This window comes from Parasteatoda tepidariorum, chromosome 9, assembly GCF_982258835.1.
Source record: "Parasteatoda tepidariorum strain Cologne lab strain chromosome 9, Ptep-v5.0, whole genome shotgun sequence".
Lineage (NCBI taxonomy): Eukaryota > Metazoa > Arthropoda > Arachnida > Araneae > Theridiidae > Parasteatoda > Parasteatoda tepidariorum.
In genome coordinates this window covers 89,136,998-89,163,082 of record NC_141763.1, presented here as the reverse complement: position 1 = coordinate 89,163,082, position 26,085 = coordinate 89,136,998, and the positions used below count along the sequence as shown (strand labels likewise).

The 26,085-nt window shown below is 33.5% G+C and overlaps 2 protein-coding genes across 2 annotated transcripts in view; both read right to left on the bottom strand.

Annotated features, from left to right (window-relative positions):
• Positions 1–805: 805 nt before the first annotated feature.
• LOC147804318 (uncharacterized) lies at positions 806–6,677 on the bottom strand. Its single transcript, XM_087152310.1, has one exon. The coding sequence runs from the start codon at positions 5,113–5,115 to the stop codon at positions 4,039–4,041; it is 1,077 nt and encodes a 358-aa protein (XP_087008436.1). The 5' UTR covers positions 5,116–6,677; the 3' UTR covers positions 806–4,038.
• A 7,202-nt stretch (positions 6,678–13,879) lies between these two features.
• The window catches only part of LOC107443064 (uncharacterized), a 30,234-nt gene continuing 18,028 nt past the window's right edge, over positions 13,880–26,085 (bottom strand). The window contains exon 2 of the mRNA XM_087151522.1: positions 13,880–15,197. Coding sequence (XP_087007648.1) covers positions 14,097–15,197 — 1,101 coding nt within the window. The 3' untranslated portion in view covers positions 13,880–14,096. The remainder of the gene's footprint in view (positions 15,198–26,085) is intronic.

The window sequence follows — 26,085 nt, the reverse complement described above, 5'->3', positions numbered from 1 at the left end:
GGCCCTAGGCCATTCAGATTTTTGGGGCCCTTAGAATAAATTTTTTTTCTCATATATTTTTTATTTATTCAAATATAAAAGTATTTATATATCTTTTCATTTAAGAAAGAATAATTAAAATAAATAATAAATTAAATTTTACTTTCTTTTGTTAAATTAGAACTAATAAATAATCATAACATATATATATTTGGAAATGATTTTTTTTGAAAAAAATCACTGTTTTCCTTAATTTCTTAAAATTTATTTTCAAAAAATCCATTTCAAGGGGGCCCCAGGCCATGTCTAGTCTAGTCTGGCCTAATGAGTATTCCAGCACTGGTTATGGCACTGGCGTACAGTACAACACATTTTCTCCATACACATTGGTTAATTTCTTTCTAGCATGAACAGTATTTTTACTTTTTCTATAGTAAAATATGACAAAAATGCTGCTTATTGCTCTCCATATTTAAAAGGGCTTAAACCAAATACTACTGTGTAGAATAAATTGAACTTTTTCACACACAAGCCTTGCTATATGCACTCTCAAAACATATAATGATAATGCGGCTTAAGTTTGAAGATGTGTTCGAAAAAAAATACAATTAAATCATCTGTCTGAAAAACAAAATTTCTTTCCGAACAACCTGATAAAGTAACTTTTTTCTCAATTAGTTAAATTTTCATTACAAATATTAATACCAAAAGTAATTTTAAATATTAATTTGGGTTTTTAACCACTAGTATTTTTTTCTTTTCAAAGAAAAATAAGCATTCAGTAATACAATTACAAGAGCTACTTTTATAAAAATAACTCTACAACAAGCGTTAGAAAAGATTTATTAAATAAAAGATGTTACAAATAATTCTAACTAAAAGTGACTAGAAGTCTTTTTTTTTTCATTTAAAAAATCATATTAACTTGAACTCAGGATTCTAATGCTAAGAAAATAAATAACAATTTATACTTTAGTCAAACATAACTGATAGTAAAAAAAGTAATATAATCCAGTAATCAAGGTAAATTAAAACCAATATGAACATGAATGCAAACATTTAGATCCCTATTATTTAAAAAACTATTTTATCACATACTTCAAAAATATTGTGTGTCACTAGTATCAACAATATTGTATTTAGTCAGATGACATTTCTGAGAAAAAACTCTCATTCCATTATACTACAACAAAAAGGTTTCTTACCAGTGAAAACACAAACAGTAAAGTCAGCTTTTGAAAACTTAAATACTGTTTTTTTTTTTTAAAAATATGTTACAAAAATGAAGTTTTTCACAAGTATGAATAAAACTACAATAAATTAGATGGACCTTAAGTGAAAAAAAAGAAAACTTTTAACATAAACAAGAATATGGCTTTTAAATAGCAATAACATGACTGTGACTAGTTAGATAATTCTTTCTTGAAAAAGCTTTATTCGATATACTACACGAGCAAGGTTTCACACTAATATGAAGACGATTATGCTGAGTCAAACTACCTCTTAATGAAAAACTCTTGTTACATATACTACAAGAATAAGGTTTCTCACCAGTTGGAGCACAATTCTGTTTTGTCAGAGAAAACTTTCGTGAAAAACTCTTATAAAATATAATACAAGAATAAGGATTCTCACCAGTATGGACACGACTGTTTTCTCAAACTACCTTTTAGTGAAAAACTTTTATTAAATATACAACAAGAATAACGTTTCTCCCCAATTTAAACATAGCAATGTTTATTCAGAAACACTCTTTCTGAAAAACTCACATATACTACAAGAATAAGGCTTCTCAACAGTATGAACACGACTCTGTTTTATCCAGGGCTAAAGAGAATAGAAGGGCTGGTTCACTCCTTTGAAGTATCTCGCGCCGCGCCGATCCTCCGACGTCACTCTATTGACGTCACTTTGGCGCAAAGCTCGCACTTTTACCTCAAGAACGGAGCGTTTGGCCTTACTAGCTCTAACTAATATTGGATCATTTCATTTTTGCGAGATATTCTAAGACATTTGTTATTTTCTACAATGACTTTCCTCAGTTTTTGCAGTGAATTTACAAGAATTTAAAACTTTTATCGAAATGCCAGTTAGCGCGATTGCAACTTGCAAAAATTCTGATATAAAAACAAAAGGAAAAAGTATAATTTTTCGCGTGTTCCCTAAAGTAAATGAACAACTATGTAAAGAATGGATTCCGAAATGACACAGTTAATATAAAACAGCAATACGTTTATTCTGTCGTAAAGAACTTTTATAAAAATTCATTATCTAAATAGAAACCGCCTCGTTACTTCATAAAGAAAGGCAGGTGAAAAGAATTAAAAAATAGATAAAGTCAAAGAAAATTAAAATGTAAGTAAAAAGTATAAATAAAATATATAGTTGAAATTCTCCTAATTTCATAACATATTTTTTAGTGTAGTTATTCTAAATATTTATGATTTTTTAAAAAAATTATATTCTCTTCAATTTAAATATCTATAAATTATATCATCGTAAATTTAAATGTCTATAAACAATTGTAAAATTTCTAATGTCATTATGAACCTAAATTATTATTTTGTTTCAGTAATTAGCGTTTAAGGTTGATGTTTCCTAATGATTAAGTATCAACAAATTGCTATTAACGACATATTTTAAAATCAGGGATTCTAAATTTAACTTATCTTTATAAAAGAATATGTAGATAAAAAAAGTGTCGATATATGCCTTCATTTTTCTTAATAGTTGAAGTTAAAACTGAACTTTTTAAAATAAAGTATTTATCGTGTCATTTTCACCAACTAGCAAAACATTTTAATAAGTTTAAAATGGTATTTTTTTAATATAATAACCAAGAAAGTTTTTTTTGAACTATGTTTATGAACGGAAATAATGTGTTAATTACGTAAAGTTTGAAGGCTAATAACCAGAAAAAGTCTAACTTATTTTTACAAAGAGAAAGATGCAAAGTTATCATATCTTTGCTTGCGATCTCCGAGATCTGTGGACACAGTGACGTCATGAGGAGGGAAATCGTAGCTTCAGCTCTAAGAGCGGAGTGAACTAGCCCTTGTATTCTCTTTAGCCCTGGTTTTATCAGACATTTTAGTGAAAAACTGTATTTACATATACAGTCGTGTCCACTTAATCACATAACCTGCTTATACGAATAAAATTAAATGGAAACAAATCATTTTATATGAGACTAATGTTACATTTCCCCGCTTAAATGGTTATTTGTTGCTTCTAGTCCTCGCTTAATTGTATATAGAACAGGTACTGAAATGAAAATTTTTAATATATTTGTACGAAAAGTTTCACCAGATAGAAAGAATGGAATTTTAGTTTTTCAGTTAAGACGATACATTCGGTAATCACTTCAATGGCACTTCCTATTCATTTGCTGCTCTAAACAGGTGTTAATGGTTAAGGCATTAATCAAATGTTACCAGCAGTTTTACATTAGAGTAAACAGAGTGGTTTTTGACACTATTCACTAGCACAGCCGGAAGGTATAGAGTGATTTATTTATTTTATGATCAAAACTTCTAGTCCCCTTGCGTTATTTGTTTTAATAAGATGTAGTTTAAAAAAACCTGCTTTCACACTATACAGGGTTCCCTTTAAAGTAGAATAATAATTGCTTACTTCAGTGAATAACTCCCGAGTTGGTTCAATAATGAGCACAGCATTTCAAATGTAATGGAGGGGACTATAATGTACTGTACAACTTGGGGAAAAAAGTAGAGAAATGTTCAATTAAACGTGTATCAAAACAGACTTCCATTACAGATTTTTTTTAAATAAAATAAAATAATGTTATGGTACATATATTATATTTTTCATCAGCATTAATTTATTTTATTATTACTTTAAATGAGATTCGTATTTAATAATACTAATATTGATAGTTTTAATTATAATTACTTAATCAAAACATTATACTATGTATTAAATATCATTTAGAAGTAAAATTTTGTTAAAACATAAGATTTAAGATTAAATAATGCACTACCCTTTTAATCGAATAACCTGCTTAATAGAATAGAGTTGGCTGGAAACATTGGTATTCCTTTAAGTAGGGTTGACAGTACTAAAAGAATAAGGCTTCTTCTCAGCATGAATACGACTGTGTTTATTCAGATTACTTTTTAGTGAAAAACTTTTATCACATATACTACAAGAATAAGGCTTCTCACCAGTATGAATACGACTGTGTTTATACAGATGCTCACCTTGAGAAAATTTTTTATTACAGATACTACAAGAATAAGGTTTCTCACCAGTATGAACACGACTGTGTATAGTGAGAGAACTTTTTAGTGAAAAATTTTTATTACATATACTACAAGAATAAGGCTTCTCACCAGTATGAACAAGACTGTGTTGATTTAGATGCTGACTTTGAGAAAAACTCTTATCACATATACTACAAGAATAAGGCTTCTCCCCAGTATGAACACGACTGTGAGCAGTGAGATGACTTTTTCGTGAAAATTTTTTGTCACATATGCTACAAGAATAAGGCTTGTCACCAGTATGAACAAGACTGTGCATATTCAGATGATCACTTTGAGAAAAACTCTTATAACATGTACTGCAAGAATAAGGCTTCTCACCAGTATGAACATGACTGTGTTTTTTCAGATTACCTTTTAGAGAAAAACTTTTATTACATATAATACAAGAATAAGGCTTTTCACCAGTATGAACAACGCTGTGTTTAGTCAGTGTACTTCTTTCTGTAAAACTCTTATTACATACACTACAAGAATAAGGTTTTTCACCAGTATGAACAAGACAGTGTTTAGTCAGTATACTTCTTTCTGAAAAATTCTTATTACAGACACTACAAGAATAAGGTTTTTCACCACTATGAACAAGACTGTGTCTAGTCAGGTCACATCTTCTTGAAAAACTCTTATTACATATACTACAAGAATAAGGTTTTTCACCAGTATGAACAAGACTGTGTTTAATCAGTGTACTTCTTCTTGAAAAACTCTTATTACATATACCACAAGAATGAGGTTTTTCACCAGTATGAACAAGACGGTGTATAGTCAGCGCACTTCTTCTTGAAAAACTCTTATTACATATACTACAAGAATTAAGTTTTTCCCCAGCATGAGCATGACTGTGTCTAGTCATATTACTTTTTTCTGAAAAACTCTTATTACATATACCACAAGGAGGTTTTCCCCAGTATGAGCACGACTGTGTTTTTTCAGACTACCCTTTTGCAAAAAACCTTTATTTCATTTAACTACAAGAATAAGATTTTTCATCAGTAAGAATTTTGTGTTTAGACGATCTTTTTCCTGAAAAATTCTTTTTAGAATAACAATAAGGTTTACTTAGGATGATACTTATACTGAATAAAATTAGGCCCTTACTAACATGATACAAAAAAAGCATTCTGTATCAAGTCACTTACATAGACTGAATTTTTAACGAAGTAAAATATAATAGTGTAGAAACCGTACAGCAGGCATATGGTTTATTAATAGATGCCTATGTGAAAACATTAATTAAAATTATATTGATATGTTAATATTTTCTATTTTTCACAAACAACTTTAATAATATAATAATTATTGAACAAACCAAACCAAATTATTTCACTTTTTGTTTTTTTTATCACAAAAAAACTGCAGAAATAATGTACAACTTCATGCATAAGATTCAATACACTGTGAATGAATGCAGTTTAAGACAGTGTAAAATTAATGTTACTTGTTATTGGGAAGACGAATTATAAAAATAAACATGAACAAACAATGATATTTGTTTTGAAAATGAAATTATCTAATTTAATTTCAATAGTAATTTATTCACACAGACACTACGGAAATATAGTCCATTATAAATGAAGAAAATCAAAAAAAAAAAAAATTTGTTTTTTACTTTTACAAACTTTAAAGAAATATGAGAGGGTCAAGAAAGTTTAATTCTATTATTTTGCCTTAAAAGAAAATATTTTCTCAGTATGAACAGGAAAATCACAATTTAAATTTCTTGCGTATAAACATCAAATCATATGTGTTCTATGAAAGTGACAGGCATCTTAATTATCTGCAACTGTTTAATATTGTACTGCATAAATTATTTTCATATTATGAACTCAAAAAAATTAAATGAAACTACTTCTTTTTGCACACTTTTTAGTAAAATGTTTCACAATAAAGAAGTATAATTATGAACTGCACTTGGGAAACTTATGAACACACAAACATTAAAGATCCATATGTGCAAATATTTTATCGTCAGATCATCACTGCAACTGTGACACACATTGCAGAGATAGTATTTGCTGTTTGTATAACAACATAGAATGTTACTGCCAACGTAGAATTATTTTGCCTTTATAATGTTTCCTTTTGCCAGAAAGAGATGACACACACTTAATGAATAGTGTATTGATTATATAAATCGTACAGAAAACACTACCTTTTTTAAAGATATTAAAAAAAATGCACACAAAATATGAATTTTATTTACTGTCAGCAAGAAGATATTTTATCATTCACATCTATTTTTCTTTCTGCACAAAGCAGATAATATATGAATTAGATCTGGGTGGAAATAACCTTTTGAAGCGCTTTCTATATTGTTTCCATTACTACGATGGTAATTCACTTTACATTTGTAAGATTATGGATACCCAGGCTTAGAGTTTTCTCTCATAATGGAATTTTTCAACAAATAATGATTGATTGATTGATTTAAGAAGGGAGTGAGGAGCTATATGCTTTAGCTTATAGCTCTCTAATTCTGATAATATAGTTTAGGGTTGAGGATTGATTGATAGCTGGAGGTTGCAGCAAAAAGTCAGAAGCGGTTTATGGATTGGAAGAATTTGTGGAGGGATTTGATTTTGCTCCGTAGATTAAGTTGTAGTTCATTTACGTCGTCCTAGAGCTGCACAATTGGCTATTAGCGATGGTCTGGGGAGCATCCCTGAGGATGATCTGAAGACGTACCATCACAATTTTGATCCTCAGCAACGGAGATGGCTCCCCTGCTGTGGTAGCCCGACGACTTGCATGCGATGTCGAGCACTTTATGGTAGAACAGTTTAACGAGGACCCTCAAGGTTACCCTCGGTCTCTAAACAGACTGATCCAAGTGGTAACCCACAGCACACTGATTGCAGCCAGTGATCCTTGACTTCGATGATCTGGTGAGAACCGTGTCTTAACGATTAGTCCACTGCGGGACTTCCGAAGATTGAAAGACAAGTTCACGATATCGGTATATGCTGGATTCAGAAGCGATAAAGACTGGTAAAGTTCCTTCCGAGCGTCCTGGAAAGAGGGACATTCCAGGAGGTAGTGATCGTTTGTGTCGATATATCCGCACTAAGGCAGTTTTGGTTTTGTATCAATGTACAATTGTGTAAGACAACATTTGTTGGAAGAGATTTTTAGTTCTGAGATTTCGGGAGCTGATTAGTGGACGGTAATCTTGAGATCCATCAAGGAGAGAGGGAAAGGAAGTATTTGCAACCCTTCCATTCAGCAGTTCATTAAGGAAGGCTTGGCAGAGGTCTAGAAGGGATGAAAGACGACTTATGAAGTTTTGATTTAGTGCTTGTTTTGCTAGCTGGTCTGCGTGTTCGTTTTTTTTTTTTTAATTCCTGTATGAGCTGGAACCCAAATAAAAGAGAGAGATATCACTGCCTGACTTGTTTTGGCAATTAGGTCAAGAAGAAGAAGGGAGATTCATGGAGATTTCCGGTTGCCTTCTTTGCGAGACAGAAGGATCGAACGCCTGTCCGTTAGACAAATATAGTGGTCGTTGCTTGTAGCGCAATGTTTGAGGGCTAAAAGTATGGTCAATCCTTCAGATCTAAAGATAAGAGTATGAGAAGGAAAACGACCTGAGATTGTGTACCCTTTGGAGGAATAAATTCCATCGCCAATTTTGTCTGATTGTTTGGATCCATCTGTTACCAGAATAATACAATTTAATAGGAAAGTCTTCAATAGTGCTAGATAGATTTTTGATTTGGATTGGTAAGTTGTCAAGATAAATTGAAATTTTTGAAGGGGTTTGCGTTGGAGGGTGATTGGAGGGAGATGTGAAATAGAATTTTGCCGATAGCCACTTATGCCGCGAAGCAAGGGAACTCATTCCCGCTTCTTTAAGTAGGAGTGGGAGAGGTGTCCATCTAGGCAGACCAGCTGCCACTCGAAGTGCGGCATTATATAAAATGTCTAAGGTTCAGAGATCGGTTTGGCTGGAGATGTAACTTCCAACGTCAAGGACACTCCTGATATTGTTGTAGTTCATTTACGTCGCCCTAGAGCTGCACAATGGGCTATTGGCGACGGTCTGGGAAACATCCCTGAGGATGTTCCGAAGACATGCCATCGCAATTTTGATCCTCTGCAGAGGGGATGGAACCCCCGCTTCGGTACCCCAACGACCTGCGCACGAAGTAGAGCACTTTACGGTAGCACAGTTTAACGAGGACCAATACTGCACACCCTGGGTCCCTACGCAGACTGATCCAAGTGGGTCACCCACCCGCACACTGACCGCAGCCACTGATGCTTGACTTCGGTGATCTGCTGGGAACCGAGTCTTAATGATCAGTCCACTGCAGGACACACTCCTGATGCAAGAGTTGACTTTTCTGAGCAGGTGATCTGATTTTGCAACCCAACGTGTGTTAGAGATGCAATGGAACACAGAGAGTTTATTAAGTATTTTTTGTTTAGCATTTTGAAGTGATAGGGAAAGGTTATGTTGCTCAGAAATGTAGGCCGATTATTCGAAGGTTTTGGACCAAAGGATTGGGTTTATGAAAGATGTTGAAGCTAAAATAATCTGAAGACGGATGTCTTCCAGGGAAGTTGACGGTAGCACTTTTTTATGGAACAATTTCAAGGTTCCAATCATTACACCATTTCTGAATTTGGTGGAGAGAGAATTGCATTTTGCGCTGCACTTCGTAACTGGATTCTGAGACTACAATGAGATAGATATCGTACCCGAAGAAAAGGTTCAATCCGTCGCCATTGAGATTAAGATGTAGGTCGGACAAGTATATCATGAAGAGGAAAAGGGATAGAACTGATTCCTGTGGAACTCTACTTTTCATCGGGAAATTGGCTGATAGCCAATTTCTCTATCGCATGGCATTCTTTCTGTGCTTGACAAAATTATGGAAGAAGAGGGTAGCTCTGCGGTCCTCCTCTCCAATAAGTGCATATCTGCTCACGTTATCGGTTGCCTATTTCAACACACCTCATGTCCAGAATCTTGGGACAGTTTTTATAAAAAGTAGAAAAAGTTACTACAGAATATCAGCTTATTCTTTCTTAAGAGAGCATTCATACTGCATTGTAGAAAACCGCCTATGCTTGTCCAAGGATGAAAATGATTGGGAGATTTTTTGCGAGTATTTCACTAATGAAGTCCCGTTTGCATCTCAGAATTCACACATTCACTGAAGTCAAGCATCAATGCCTTCGTTCAGTGTGCGGTCACTTGGATTAGTCTGCGTAGGGACCGAGGGTGTGCGGTATGGGTCCTCGTTAAACTGCTCTACCGTAAAGTGCTCGACTTCGCGTGCAGGTCGTCGGGCTACCGAAGCTGGGGTGCCATCCCCTCCGCAGAGGATCATAATTGTGATGGCACGTCTTCGGATCATCCTGAGGGCGGTTTCCCAGACAGTCGCTATTAGCAGGGGTGATTATGAGCCCAAGTCAAAATTCCGGAAAATTTCTTAAGTGACAAAAAAATTTAAATCGAAAAATTAGAAAAAATTTAAACAAGGTTTTTTCTTTTTTCTCAATATTTCTTAGTTTACTTAAAATATATTTAAAATTTTACACATATCTATGATGACCTGGAGGAGGAATTGAAATTTACAAATATGTCTTTTTTTCTTGAGTTTATTATAACTATTTATTGATAAAAAATGAATATTATTCTTGAATATAAGCTTATAAAGTATCAGGCTCTCCCTTACAAACAAATAAAATAAACTGTGTTTTTAAGTTCCACCTTTGAAAATTTGATTTCCGGAAACTTTTGTGATCAATGATTTTTCTAAACGTCTGAACATTCGATGTCCGGAAACTTCCGGATCAGGGTTAGCGAAAAATACGGATTTTTTCCGAAACACAATCAGCACTGCAATAGCCCATTGTGCAGCTCTAGTGCGACGTAAATAAACTACAACAAATAGACCAATTTATCATTTTCGACTTAAGTGTTTCAGTTGAAGTGAAACTTATGAGATTTCCCATCATGCATTGCAAAATTTACGATTTCCTCTGTCTTACAACAGTCGATGTTGCACTATGCGTCACAAAATGCTATCGGAGACGAACAGAAAACAACCCTGAATATGATGGCTCTCCCGCTTTGTAGCCCAACAACCTGAGCGAGAAGTCCAGCACTTTACATTAGAACAGTTCCGGAAAAAAAATTATACCGCGTACCCTTGGTTCTATCGCAGACTGATCAAAGTGGTTAGCCACAGTGTTGAAGAACTTAATTTTTTTACGGGAACGTAAGTCATTGCATTGTGAGGGGGGCAGAAAAGGATTAACTCCATAAAATTATAAAAAATGATTTTTGGTCTATGTAATTACCGAATCATCTGAAGTTATCAAAGTTTTTCTTGTATTCCTGCTACCCTTTTTCTTTTATCTTACTGCAGCTTCTGTAATTTGCCTCTCCATTTAACAAACTAAATAAGAAAACCAATACATAAATAAAAAAATGTTAATTACTTTTATCTGTATTTATTTTTTACTTCTTAAAAGAAAGAAATTAATTTGCAACAATGGGCAATTGGCGACGGTCTGGGGAACATCCCTGAAGATGATCCAAAGACAAGCCATCACAATTTTGATCCTCTGCAGAGGGGATACCCCTCCCCGCCTCGGTAGCCCGAAGACCTGCACGGGAAGTCGAGCTTTTTACGGTAGAACAGTTTAACGAGGATCCATACCGCACACCCTCGGTCCCTACGCAGACTGATCCAAGTGGTCTCCCATCCGCACACTGACCGCAGCCAGTGATGCTTGACTTCGGTGATCTTCTGGGAACCGTGTCTTAACGATCAGTCCACTGCGGGACCATAATTAGTAGCAAATCAAGTAATATAATCCAGTAGTCAAGGTTAATTAAAACCAATATGAACATGAATGCAAACGTTTAGATACCTGTTATTTAAAAAAACTATTTTATTACATACTTCAAAAATTTTGTGTGTCACTTAGTATCAACAATACTGTATTTAGTCAGATGACATTTCTGAGAAAAAACTCTCATTCCATTATACTACAACGCAAAAGTTTCTCACCAGTGAAAACACAAACAGTAAAGTTTTCACCTATTCGCGATCGCAACACTCGAATACGCCATCTGGGGAGAGACCGGTTTCATGCCTTTAGCCCTTCTCCCTTCCCTCTCCTCCTCTTTTCAGTTATATAGGAATGTACTACGATATTTTCCCTTTTCCTAATATTTTTCCTTTTTACTTAATAAAAATATTTTTTAAAATTTCCGTGATACTTTTCTTTAGAACTATGTTTAATGTAGTTTTCAGTTCCATATAGTTTTTCAAGTTAAAAGATTTTAATCTATATGAAAATCAAGAGAGAAACTAACGTACTTCCTTCCTCTATGACTTTCCACACGCTAATGGGGAAAGCATGTGAAGTGTTGCCATAGGAAAAGAGTTCTGCTCTACGCCACCTGCAGCCCATTTCGATCGCCAATATGAATAAAACTACAATAAATTAGATGGACCTTAAGCGATAAAAAAGAGGAAACTTTTAACATAAACAAGAATATGGCTTTTAAAAAGCGTGAACATAACTGTAACTGGTTAGATAATTCTTTTTTTGAAAAAACTTTAGCTATTAAAACCCCTGCACTCTTGCAAGATTATGTATTTTACAAGGTAAATGAAGCATGTTCCGCAAATGCAAAGCAATTCCAAAGAGACCCGGTAACATTGGAAGAGGCCATAGAGAGGCAAAGAGCCATAGATGAAGAAATTAAAAACTTACGTAGTGCCCAAACGTGGGAACTTGTTACCAAACCACCTAATGTCAAGCTTATCAGTTCTAGATGGATATTTCGGAAAAAGAAAACTTAGACAGGAGATTGTGATAAATTTAAAGCTAGACTGGTAGCTAAAGGTTACATACAAGTCCCTGGAATTGACTTTCAAGAAACATTCTCTCCTGTGATCAAATTAAAATCTATCAGATCTTATTGGCACTAACTGTGGAATGTGAAATGGATATTCATCAAATGGCTGCTTACCTGAATGGTACATTAAAAGAAGACATTTACATGAAACAGCTTGAAGGAGCCATAGTGCCAGGCAAAGAACATCTTGTCTGCCACCTTAAAAGAAGCCTATATGAATTGAAACAATCTGGAAGAGAGTGGAATGCATGTCTCAACACCTTTTTAAAAGACTATAGATTAACACGCTCTAAAAGTGATCTATGCACTTACTATCATTCAAATAAAACACTTTACCTTCTTGGCATATATGTTGATGATATGCTTATTGTTGGAAATCCAGGCCAGAAGTCATAGAAATATTTAAAATTAAGGTTAAACAAAAGATCTTGGAGAAGCAGGTGAAATTTTATTGATGAAAGTGAAAAGGTATACTGATGGATCCTTAACCTTAGACCAATCATCCTATGTTGAAGAAGTATTGAAAACCTTTGAAGCAACCTTACTCAGAGGATCATCAACTCCAGTAGACGTAGACCTCCCTTAGACATAAAACGTTAGAAGTGTTAAACACTATAAGTTAACCGAAGATGAGAGGAAGGAAACTAAAGAAACACCAAACAAAATTCCATACAGGCAGGCCATAGGCAGTTTACTGTACCTTGCCTGTGGTACTCGCCCTGCCATTGCTTATAGTTCAACTCATATGAACCAGTTTAATGAAAGACCTACTGAAAACCATTGGCGAAGTGTCAAACACTTATTTAAGTATCTTAAACATATAAAACATCTTTGTTTGACATATAGAAAAACTCGAAAGAAGCTAGAAGTATTTTCTCTGATGCAGACTGGGCAGTAGATTGCATTGACAGAAAATCATTTAGTGGCTATGTGGTCATTCTTTGGGTTCTGCGGTGTCTTGGTCCAGTAAGAAACATCATTGCACTGTACTGTCTTCCGCAGAAGCTGAATACCAGGCAATGGCGCCCACGCCACCGAAGAAGTATTGTGTATAAAGAGTTTAATGTTTGAGCTCAGTAAAGAAATGTTTGTACCACCTCCCGTACTAATAATGATAACCAGGCAGCTATGTTCATAGCTAATAATAAAACTACGTCCGATCGGAGTAAACACATAGATATTAGGTATCATTTCATATGTGACATAATTTCATATGTACTCAATAGTTTGAGGACTCAGTTAGAATTTATAGAATAACTGTGATATATTATGTATATGTGTATTGATCATTCCCCTGCCCTGGTAAGGGGGAAAGAAAGTTATATAAAATACCAGAACAGGGAATAAGGTATATTTTTAGCCAAATATTGTACACATGAAGTAATGATTAATTGATAAAACCAACAATGATAGAATCAACCAATCAGGTTACTGCAAGTAATCTAAATGATGTATTGCCGTATTTGTTCATCTGTTTTTGGCAACAGTTGTTGTTGTAATTTAAAAAAAATATCAATACAAGAGTCTTTTTCTTTTTCAAGAATTTTTACTCATGATATAATCTTTATTAAAATATTTCTTTTTCTCAAAATGATCTGTTTATTTACAATTATAATTTAATTTTAACAAATATTGTTTCTCACCAGTATGAGCCCGATTCTGTTTTGTCAGACAAAATTTTCGTGAAAAATTCTTATAACATATAATACAAGAATAAGGCTTCTCACTAGTATGAATATGACTGTTTTCTCAAACTACCTTTTATTAAAAAACTTTTATTACATGTACTGTAAGAATAAGGTTTCTTATCAGTATGAACACGATAGCGTTCATTCAGTTACACTCTTTCTGAAAAACTCGTATTACATATAATACAAGAATAAGGTTTCTCACCAGTATGCACAGGACAGTGTTTTCTCAGACAACTTTTATCAAAAAGTTTCATTGCATTAACAACAAGAATAAGATTTCTCCTCAGTATGAACACGACAGTGTTTATTCAAAGTCACTCTATGTGAAAAACTCTTATTACATATACTACAAGAATAAGGCTTCTCACCAGTATGAACACCACTGTGTTTTTTCAGATTATCTTTTAGCGAAAAACTTTTATTACATATACTACAAGAATAAAGCTTTTCACCAGTATGAACAAGACTGTGTTTATTCAGATGTGCACTTTGAGAAAAACTCTTATCACAAATACTGCAAGAATAAGGCTTCTCAGCAGTATGAACACGACTGTGTATAGTGACAGAACTTTTTCGTGAAAATTTTTTATTACATATACTACAAGAATAAGGCTTCTCACCAGTATGAACAAGACTGTGTTTATTCAGATGCTCACTTTGAGAAAAATTCTTATTACATATACTACAAGAAAAAGGCTTCTCACCAGTATGAACACTACTGTGTTTTATCAGACTCCCTTTTAGTGAAAAACTTTTATTACATATAATACAAGAATAAGGCTTCTCACCAGTATGAACAAGACTGTGTTTATTCAGATGCTCGCTTTGAGAAAAACTCTTATTACATATACTACAAGAATAAGGTTTCTCACCAGTATGAACACGACTGTGTGCAGTGAGATGACTTTTTCGTGAAAACTTTTTATTACATATACTACAAGAATAAGGCTTTTCACCAGTATGAACAAGACTGTGTTTATTCAGATGCTCACGTTGAGAAAAACTCTTATAACATATACTGCAAGAATAAGGCTTCTCACCAGTATGAACACGACTATGTTTTTTCAGATTACCTTTTAGTGAAAAACTTTTACTACATATACTACAAGAATAGGGCTTCTCCCCAGTATGAACACGACAGTGTTCATTCAGAGTTCCTCTTTCTGAAAAACTCTTATTACATTTACTACAAGAATAAGGCTTCTCACCAGTATGAGCACGACTGTGTTTAGTCATATTACTTTTTTCTGAAATTACATATACTACAAGAAGAAGATTTCTACCCAGTATGAACACGACTTTGTTTTTCAGACTACCTTTTAGTGAAAAACTTTTATTACATATACAATGAATTAAATTTTATTAAAATTTATATATAATTAATTATAATAAATATAATTAATTAAAATTTTATTACATTACATATGCAAGAATAAGGCTTTTCCCCAGTATGAACACAACTAAGTTTTGTCAGATTACTTTTTTGTAAGAAACTCTAATTTTATATAACTACAAGAATAAGATTTTTCACCAGTGTGAATTTTAGTGTTTAGTCAGTCTTTTTCTTGAAAAACTCTTGTTAGAATAACAAGAATAAAGTTTACTTACAGGATGATACTTATTCTGAATTAAATTAGGCCTTTAATAACATGATACAAAGAAGAGCGTGCTGTATCAAGACACTAACTTAGACTTAATTTTTAACTAAGTACAATATAATAGTGTAGAAATATGATCACCTTACTGCAGACATATGATTTATTATAATAGATGCATCTGTGAAATCATTAATTTAAATTATATTGATATCTAAATATTTTCTACTTTTCACAAATAACTTTAATAATATAATAATTGTTGAACATACCAAACTAAATTATTTAACTTTATGTTTTTTTAGCACACAAAAAATGCAGAAATAATGTGCAACTTCATGTATTAGATTCAATACACTATGAACGAATGCAGTTTAAGACAGTGTAAAATTAATGTTATTTGTTATTAGACATATCTTAAAAAAGAACATGAATAAATATTGATATTAATTGTTTTGAACATAGAATTATCAAATTTGATTTCACTAGTAATTTATTCACACAGACACTGCAGAATATAAATAAAGAAAATCAAAAGAAAAAAAATAAATTTCTTACTAAAATAAATATGAGAAGGTCAAAAAAGTTTCTATTAAATTGCCTTAACAGAATACAGAAAATATTTTCTCAGTATGAACAGGAAAATCACAATTTAAATTTCTTGCATATAAATATCAAATCATATGTGTATTATGAAAGTGACAGACATCTTGATTATCTGTAACTATTTAATAATGCACTGCATGAAAAGCCTGTTTAAAGTGTTACTTAAACCAAATTATTCTTCTTTCCTTGATTAATTTATTACAATGACTACTTAAATAAATTATTTTCATATTATGAATTCAAAGCAATTAAATGAAACTACTTCTTTTTGTACACTTTATAGAACCGAAGTAAAATGTTTCACAATAAAGAAGTATAATTATGAACTACACTTGGAAACTTATGAACACACAAACTAGAAACGTTAAATTTCCATATGTGTAAATATTTTCCCCTCAGAACATCACTGCAACTGTGACACACATTGCACTGATAGCATTTGCTGTCAGTATCACAACATAGAATGTTACTGCCAACATAGAATGATATTGCCTTTAATAATGCTTCCTATTGCCAGAAAGAAATTACACACACTTAATGAATAGTTTATTGATTATATAAATCGTACAGAAAACGCAATCTTTAAAATAAAAAGATTTATGCACACACAATAAGAATATTATTTACTGTCAGCAAGAAGATATTTTATCATTTACATCGATTTTTCTTTTCCGTAAAAAGAAGATAATATATGAATTAGATCTGCATGGAAATGAACTTTATAAAGCGCTTTCTATATTGTTTCCATTACTACGATGGTATTTCATTTTACATTTGTAAGATTATGCATACCCAGGCTTATAAATTTAAGCCAAGTAGGAGCAAATCAAAAACAATTTTTAAAAACTTTTCCGTACACAAATAGGGTTAATGAAAGTCGTTTTTGGTATTAGTAAGAAAGTATGTTTTAATATAGTTCATCATTCCTCTATGAGTTTATCTTTTCAATAAATTTCAGTAATGAATTTTCTACAAATAGAAGCATACTGATTGATTGATTGATTGAAGAAGGGAGAGACGAGCGCTTTGCTTTAGCTTATAGCTCTATATTTCCGATAATATAGTTTAGGGTTGAGGCTTGATTGATAGCTGGAGGTTGCAGTAAAAAATCAAAAGCGGTTTGTGGACTGGAAGAATTTGTAGAGGGATTTGAGTTTGTTCCGAGGATTATGTTGTAGTTCATTTATGTCACACTAGAGCTGCACAATGGGCTATTAGCGACGGTCCGCACACTAGCGAAGTCGAGTACTTTACGGTAGAACAGTTTAACGAGGACCAATACCGCACAACCTCGGTCCCGACTCAGACTAATCCAAGAGGTCATCCACCGGTACACTGACCTAAACCAGTGATGCTTGACTTGGGTGATTTGCTGGGAACTGTGTCTTAACGATCAGTCCACTGCGGGACTCATTTTCGACGAAAGTGTTTTAGTTGAATTGAAACTTTCAAGATTTTTCATCGTGCATTGTGAAAGTTACGATTTCCCCCGTCTTACAACAGTCGATGTTGCAGTTGCATTCCATCCTTATATTGCACTATGCGTCACAAAGTGCTATTGGCGACGGTCAGGAGAACAACCCTAAATATGATAACGCTCCCGCTTTTGTAGCCCAACAACCTGAAACGAGAAGTCCAGCACTTGACATTAGAACAGTTCCGAAAAAAAAAACGATACCGCGTAGCCTTGTTTCCTTCACAGACTGATCAAAGTGGTTAGCCACAGTTTTGAAACACTTAATTTTTTTTTACGCGAACGTAAGTCATTGCATCGGACATCGGAGGGGTTTTTTCTTGTACTCCAGCTACTTTTTTTTTTTATCTTACTGTAGCCTCTGTAATTTGCCCCTCCATTTAACAAAATAAGAAAACAAATACATAAATAAAAAAGGCTAATTACTTTTATCTGTATTTATTTGTTACATTTTAAAAGAGAAAAAAAAATCAGTTTACGTCATAGGAGCTAACAGATTTCTAAATTATATATAACAAAACTTGTTGATCAAACTGTTTTTTTCCATTTAAAAAGTTTTGCTCATTTTACAATTGACTGCTTTTTAATAGAACATTAGCAAAGTTATTCTTCAATTAGTTCGTATATCATATGCTCATTAAAATTCTGGAGCTGGGCTCCACTTCATTAAAAGGAACAGGCAAAATCTTACCTGTTCGATCCATACCCAAGTATTACGTAATAACGTTTACATATGATGTGTGGTATTTTACAAGTGCTTCAAAGGTTCTGGGTTTAAAACCGTTTCCTCAAGACATTTTTCTTTATTAAAAAATTGCGGCAGATATTATTTTAGACACGCTCTCTCTAAGTTATACGAGAAATCGCGGATAGCAAGTAAAGCGATTCCAAGAGCCTCCGCGATCATTTGTTTAATTTTCTGTGTCTTAGTTAATTACACTCCTCAAAAAAACTTACCAAAATTGCATTTAAAATGCAGAAATAAGTAAATACCCACTTAAAAGAGATAGTGGTTTCGTATTTGAATTTAAAAAAAATTTATTCGCATTTTTAGCAGCAATCATAATTTTTTTGGCGACACACTTAGTTTATAGCACTGATTGATTAGTTTCTGATTACTTAATACGGTTTCAGTTTGTCGAGTGGTGGAGAATGTAGCATGTAACAAGAAGGAATTAAAGTTAGGAGATCAGGTACATTGTAGCATTCTTGTTCATTGTTGTAATTTAATGATAATTTAGAAATATTCCGCTGGTGGTGCTGATGAATGTTGCGCGGGACCAGAGACCCATGAACTCTTGTTGTTACATCTTCTACCCTTTTCTTTGTGTTTCGTGCCGTCTATGTTATTAATAAAAATATATTTCAAAAGAACCTGCTCAAGGTAAGTGAAATTATTTCACACTTAAATTTAGTTCATTATAGAAATGACATTGGTTAAGTAATATTTAACATTGGTGCCGAAAACCCGGCACGCTACTAGATTTGATAATAATTTCGGTATAAAAGCAGAAATATAGCAGTATTTGATTTCTAATTCTTATGAGAATTTTTGATTATTTTTGTTCTAACATATTTAAAGTTAAAATGTCAATTCCAAATTAGAATGTGGTTAATGAAACTACTCGTGCTTTGATGCTCGATAAATTAAAACGAAAGCGTTCAACTATTAGGGGCTTATTAACGAGAACGCTTAATAAGATTAACGAGCAATTATTGTTAGATGTAATTGACAAAGAGGCTCTAAATGAGCTTCTTCAATTGTTATGTGAGAAATCGGAACAAATTTATGAGTTAGATATACAAATCGAAAGTTATATCGATGATTTAGATCAGTTAGAGGCAGAAGTAATTTCGAGCCAAGAAATAAGAGAAAAAATTATATCTTCTAAAACAAAAATTAATGCATGTTTAAAATCAGAGTCAGCTATAACGATAAATAATGTACCCTCGGTATCAGAAGCTGTAGCGATAAATAATGTATCATCGGTATCAAATGTACGAAACGAAGCGAGTGTCCGATTGCCAAAATTAACGTTGGAACCATTTGATGGTAAATATGAAAATTGGCAGGAGTTTTGGGGACAATTTGAGGGATCCATTCATGAAAATAGTAATTTATCTAGAACGGATAAATTCAGTTATTTGAAATCATTTTTGAAAGGGTCTGCTTAGTTTCGATTCAGGGTTTAACGCTATCAGAAACGAATTATGATACTGCTATAGATCTCCTAAAAAAAAAAGATATGGTGAGAAAGATATTATTGTTAGATCTCATGTAAATGAATTATTAAATATGCATCCTGTTAAATCATGTACTCAGTTAAAAGAATTGCGTCAATTGTGTGATATTTGTTATGTTCAGGTTCGTTCCCTCGAATCAGCTGGAGTAGAATTAAATAGTTATGGGAGTCTTTTGTTTCCTATTTTATTGAAATTAATGCCCGATAGTATAGTTTTAGATTATAATAGGCAAAATAAAAATGACGAATGGGACTGCTTTAAACTCTTGCAGTTTTTAAGAGATGAGATTGAAAATAGAGAAAAAACCCAGCTATTTCGAAGCTCCAACGAAGAAAAAAGTGAATTAATTAAAAGCTATCCTAAGTACGGCGTCAATAAAGATCATAATTCATGGCGCGCCTTTTCGAAACCGAAAACAAATCCTGCTGCATTGGCATTAAGTGTGGGAGAAGAAGGGGGGAAGGAAATTAGATGCGTGTTTTGCGATTTTCAAAGTGATTCTTCGCGAATTAGTCATAACAGTGACCAATGCATTAAATCTGTCGAGGAAAAAAGAAATGCCCTGAAACAGAAAAGGAAATGTTTTTTATGCTTTAAAAATAATCACACTGTTTATAATTGTTATTCAAAAATTCGATGCGATGTATGTAAGGGAAGGCATAATAGTTTATTACATGTAAATAATAGTAGTAATAGTGGCAGCAGTAAAATAGAAACGAAATCAGATACTGCTGTAACTTCTGTTTCTCAGGAAAATAAAATTAATAATGATATCTATTTACAAACCGGAGGTTATTTTAGGAGATAATAAAATTAAGAAATTCAGATGTTTAATTGATAATGGTAGCTGTCGGACTTTTATCCTTGAGCGGGTTTCTAAGGAATTAAATTTAAAAATAGTAGGACAAGAAGAATTAAAAATTTGCACCTTTGGTTCAACTGAACCAATGATAGAAAAGCGAAATAAGGTGAAAGTTGTAATAAAACATCCATTTACGCATAAGCAGTTAGTCCTCGAAGCATTAGAAACACCGAATATCAGTAATGCTGTTGTTTGTGTACCAGCGAAAGACATTAAGACTCAGTGTTATAAAAATAAAATACACTTAGCTGATAAAAGCTTTCGTGATAAACATTTGCAACTTTCGCTTTTGATAGGCAGTGATTATTATTGGAAGGTGGTTACAGGGAAAATTCAAAGATTGTCAGGAACTTTAGTTGCATGTGAAACAATACTCGGTTGGACAGTTAACGGTTCCAGTGCTATGCCAAATCAGATGATAACTCAATCTTCCGCTAACGTTATGAAAATCGCTGTAGATACAATAGAGAGTAATTCCGATATTGAGTCAAATTTGATTTTAAGAAACTTTTGGGAATTAGAATCTCTAGGGATTAAAAATGATGTAGGAACCAAGGAAAGAGAAAACGAAGTATTAAATGAGTTTAATGAATCCATTTGTTTGAAAGACAATCGATATGAAGTAAAACTTCCCTTTAATGAAAGAGTCGAAGAATTAGAAGATAACTATGAGATAGCCTTTAATAGAATGAATAGTTTAACTAGGAAATTTAGAAAAAATCCAGAATTTCATAAAAGGTATCAAACAATTATCGAAGAGTATCTCGAAAAGGGAATAGCAGAGGAAGTTACAGACAATACTGAGAAAAGACTGTATTATCTCCCTCATCAGGGCGTACTTAGAGAGGATAAAGTTACAACTAAATTACGTGTGGTATTCGACGCCTCGTCGCATGCTAAGGGTGTACCATCTCCAAATGACTGTCTGTTTTCGGGTCCAAATCTCAATCCTGATTTGTTGGGAATATTAATTAATTTCAGAATGCATAAAGTCGCAATATCGGCTGACATTGAGCAGGCTTTTACCCAAATATTGCTTTCAAAAGCAGATCGAGACGCAGTTAGATTTCTTTGGATTAAAGGTGAAATAGGAGAACAAAAAGAATATAAGATTTTGCGAATGACTCGTGTGATTTTTGGTGCAACCTCGAGTCCATTTTTGTTAGCAGCAACGCTTAAGCATCATGCTCAAAGTAGTAAAGAAGAATTTCCGAAAATTAGTGAATTAATTGAAAACCGTATGTACGTCGATGACCTCATATGTGGAACTGATAGTGAAATTGAAGCCATTGAAATACGAAGAGGACATGAAAACGGTTATGCAGAAAGGTAGTTTCAATTTGAGGAAGTGGAAAACAAACTCATCTTGTTTGCAGCAAAAGTGGGATCTGGAAGAAACCACAGAACTTAAATCTTCATCAGGTTGCTGCAAGATTTTAGGTTATATTTGGGACAATAGAAACGATTTAATAAGAATTCCAATCCCAGAACTCAACATGTTGGACTCAAATCAGGAAATCACTAAGAGAATGATGCTACAAATAATTGGTAGGGTATACGACCCAATCGGATTAACTAACCCATTTACTGTTACTTCTAAACTCCTTATGCAAGAATGTTGGAGAGCCGGATTAGAATGGGATGATCCCTTACCATTAGATATTCAGAGCCAGTTTAAAAGATGGTGTGAAGATTTAGTTAATTTAAACGATATCGAAATTGATAGGTACTATTTTGGAAATGCCAGTTTTAGTGAGATATCTAACATTCAACTCCATTGTTTTTGCGACAGCAGTATGAAAGCTTATGGGGCAGTTATCTATCTGAGATACATTACATCAAACGAAATAAAAACATCATTCGTTATATCTAAATCACGTGTGTCACCATTGAAAAAAATGACCTTGCCTCGCTTAGAGTTAATGGGAGCTGTAATAGGGAGTAGACTCACTAAGTATATCATGCACAAAATAAACTGTAAAATACGCGAATGCTTTTATTGGACTGACTCCACCATTGTCCTTCATTGGGTGAAAGGTGATCCTCATAAATGGAAACAGTTTGTCAGTAACAGAGTCACGGAGATCCAGGAAATAACTGACCCTTCATCTTGGAATTTTTGCCCAGGGCAGGAAAATCCGGCGGATTTTCAAACTAGAGGATGTAGCCCTAAGGATTTAGTTTCAAATAAAAGGATTTGGAACGGACCACAATGGCTAGCTTTAAGTGAAGAAAAATGGCCCAAAGACAAAGGAATTTTCAAAGGAGAAAATATTGACAAAGAAAAAAAATCGGACCATATTGCAGTAAATTATGTAAGCAATGACAAGATAAAAAATCCAATGTTCGATATTGAGAAAATCAGTTCTCTTACAAGAGTTTTTCGAATAACAGCTTGGATAAAAAGATTTCTGAATAATTTAAAATTGAAGAAAGATGATCGAATCAAAGATGAATTGACTGCCGAGGAAATTGAAGATGCAGAAAAAACTTGGATTAAATATGTACAGGCAGAAATGTTTTCGTCAGAAATTAATTGCATAAAAGGAAATAGATGTTTAAATAAGGAATCAAGTATTAAAGACCTCAATCCTTTTATAGACAATGAAGAAATAATTCGTGTAGGAGGTAGGCTACAGAAAGCAAGTTTTACCTTTGATGAAAAACATCCAGTAATTCTTCCAAGAAAACATAAGTTCACTGAATTGGTTGTTTGGAGAGCACATGAAAAATTATTTCATTCTGGCGTTGCAGAAACTCTTACTCAAATTCGACAACGGTTCTGGATTGTAAAAGCAAAACAGTGCATTAAAGCTACATTGAACAGATGTGTCATATGCAAACGGTTCAGTTCAAGACCTGGCACTCAACCGATGGCTCCTCTTCCAGAATTTCGAATAGAACAATCACATCCTTTCAACGCTACAGGCTTAGACTTTGCCGGGCCTCTTTACATCAAAAACAGCGATGTAAAGCATTACATTTTACTGTTCACTTGTGCGGCCACAAGAGCTGTGCATTTGGAGCTTGTGAACAGTTTGACTACAGAAAACTTTTTATTAGCCTTTAGAAGATTTATTGCAAGAAGAGGATTGTGCTCAGTGATGTACTCAGACAATGCTAAAACCTTTAAAAGGGCTGAGCTTGATTTGAAAAACATTTGGAAAACTATCAATCACCCAGATGTTAAAAAATTCTACGCTCTCCATGGAATTACATAGAGATATATTGTAGAAAAGGCCGCTTGGTGGGGTGGTTTTTACGAAAGACTAATTCGATCGGTGAAAACTGCATTGAGAAAGACAATAGGAAAAACTTCGCTAACTTTCGACGAACTAGAAACTTTGCTGGTGGAAACAGAAGCTATTCTGAACTCACGTCCAATAACTTATATTGGGACTGATGCTGAGGAACTATGTGCGTTGACTCCTGCACACTTCCTTATAGGGAAAAGAATTACTTGTTTACCATCAGTCAAGCTTAACCTTGATACGAATTTCTCTTCCAGGAAAACTTTAATTAAAGCTCATAATTATCGTGAGAGATTAATGAAATCCTTTTGGTCAAGGTGGAAAAATGAGTATCTCCTAAATTTAAGATCAGCACATTTAAGTTTAATTAAAAATAATGTACCTAACTTTAACGTTAACGATATAGTTATAATTAAGGATGATTTTCTACCACGCAATTTTTGGAAACTTGGTAAAATTTTGGAATTGTTTCCTGGAAGAGACGGCAAGGTTAGAGCATGCAAAGTGAAAACTGATACATCAGTTATTAAACGTCCAGTTCAACTTCTATATAATTTGGAACTTTAAACTTTATATTCTATTAATATTCTAATGTGAATTTACATTATACTTTCAGTACATTATCATCATTATTGTTGTTCATAACTATACATATTTAGTATTTTTTGTGTTTTTCAGAGTTAAGAAAAGAATGTTTAAGTTAACTTTGTACTCTACCCTTGATGAACTCCTGTGAGTTCATCGGGGGGGGGGAGTGTGTTGTAATTTAATGATAATTTAGAAATATTCCTCTGGTGGCGCTGATGAATGTTGCGCGGGACCAGAGACCCATGAACTCTTGTTGTTACATCTTCTACCCTTTTCTTTGTGTTTCGTGCCGTCTATGTTATTAATAAAAATATATTTCAAAAGAACCTGCTCAAGGTAAGTGAAATTATTTCACACTTAAATTTAGTTCATTATAGAAGTGACATTGGTTAAGTAATATTTAACATTCATTCAATAGTTACTGAAAAAGTCACTTCAGTTTTTCTTACTTTATAAGAGGATTTGTTTTTTTTTATGTATACACAGGTTCCACGATAGCCTAGAGGTTATTCTTGACCTTTTTTTTCAGAGTCTTATGTAAAATAGGGTACGGTAACCAAATTTTTCAACAAAAAATAAGCATTTTTAAGCACTTAAAAAATATTTTTACGCACTATATACATCAACAAAATAATTTTCAAAGACTTTACATGATCATGATAAAATAACTAGTAATGATAAAATAACTAGTTTCTGACAAGGAACTCCTTTTCTTGATTATATTAGCCATTATAAAATGATCAAGAGATTTTTTGGTTCAATATCAGAGGGTGGAAAATGAAGCTTGAAAATGAGAATATCTTGCAAAATGCAGCAGAGTTGCACATGAGAGTGCAATAATCTCACCGAACCCAGCTTTGTAGACGCACATGCGGACTTGCAAGTATTTCATCAAACATGTTGTTGTTGTTGTTACTTTACGTCGCACTAGAGCTGCACAATGGGCTATTGGCGACGGTCTGGGAAACATCCCGGAGGACGATCCGAAGACATGCCATCACAATTTTGATCCTCTGCGGAAGGGATGGCACCCCCGCTTCAGTAGCCCGACGACCTGCGCGCGAAGTCGAGCACTTTACGGTAGCACAGTTTAACGAGGACCAATACCGCACACCCTCGGTCCCTACGCAGACTGATCCAAGTGGTCACCCACCCGCACACTGACCGTAGCCAGTGATGCTTGACTTCGGTGATCTGCTGGGAACCGTGTCTTAACGATCAGTCCACTGCGGGACTCATCAAACATGTAAAATGATTGGCGCTTTCATGCGCTAACGACCGATGGTACCACAAGGTATTGTGGTTGAATGAATTGTGAGAACGTTGTATAGAACAATGTAAAAAAGAACGCTTTTACATAATACATGGCGAAAATCGACATTTCCTTTTTGAAAAGGGAAAATTAAACTCTTTTTAAAAACACCCAATGAAAAAGGAACCTTTAAGAACTTATAAAAAAACGAAAATAAGCACTTTTTAAAAACACTGCACACCTTGTAAAAGCATAGTCTTCAAAATGTCCACACATTAAAGATAAGTCATTTAATCTAAATTTTAATTATTTTTCCTAATTTCCACAGAAATGATTTTTTTTCTTTTACCTAAAATTTAATTTATGGCTCCATTT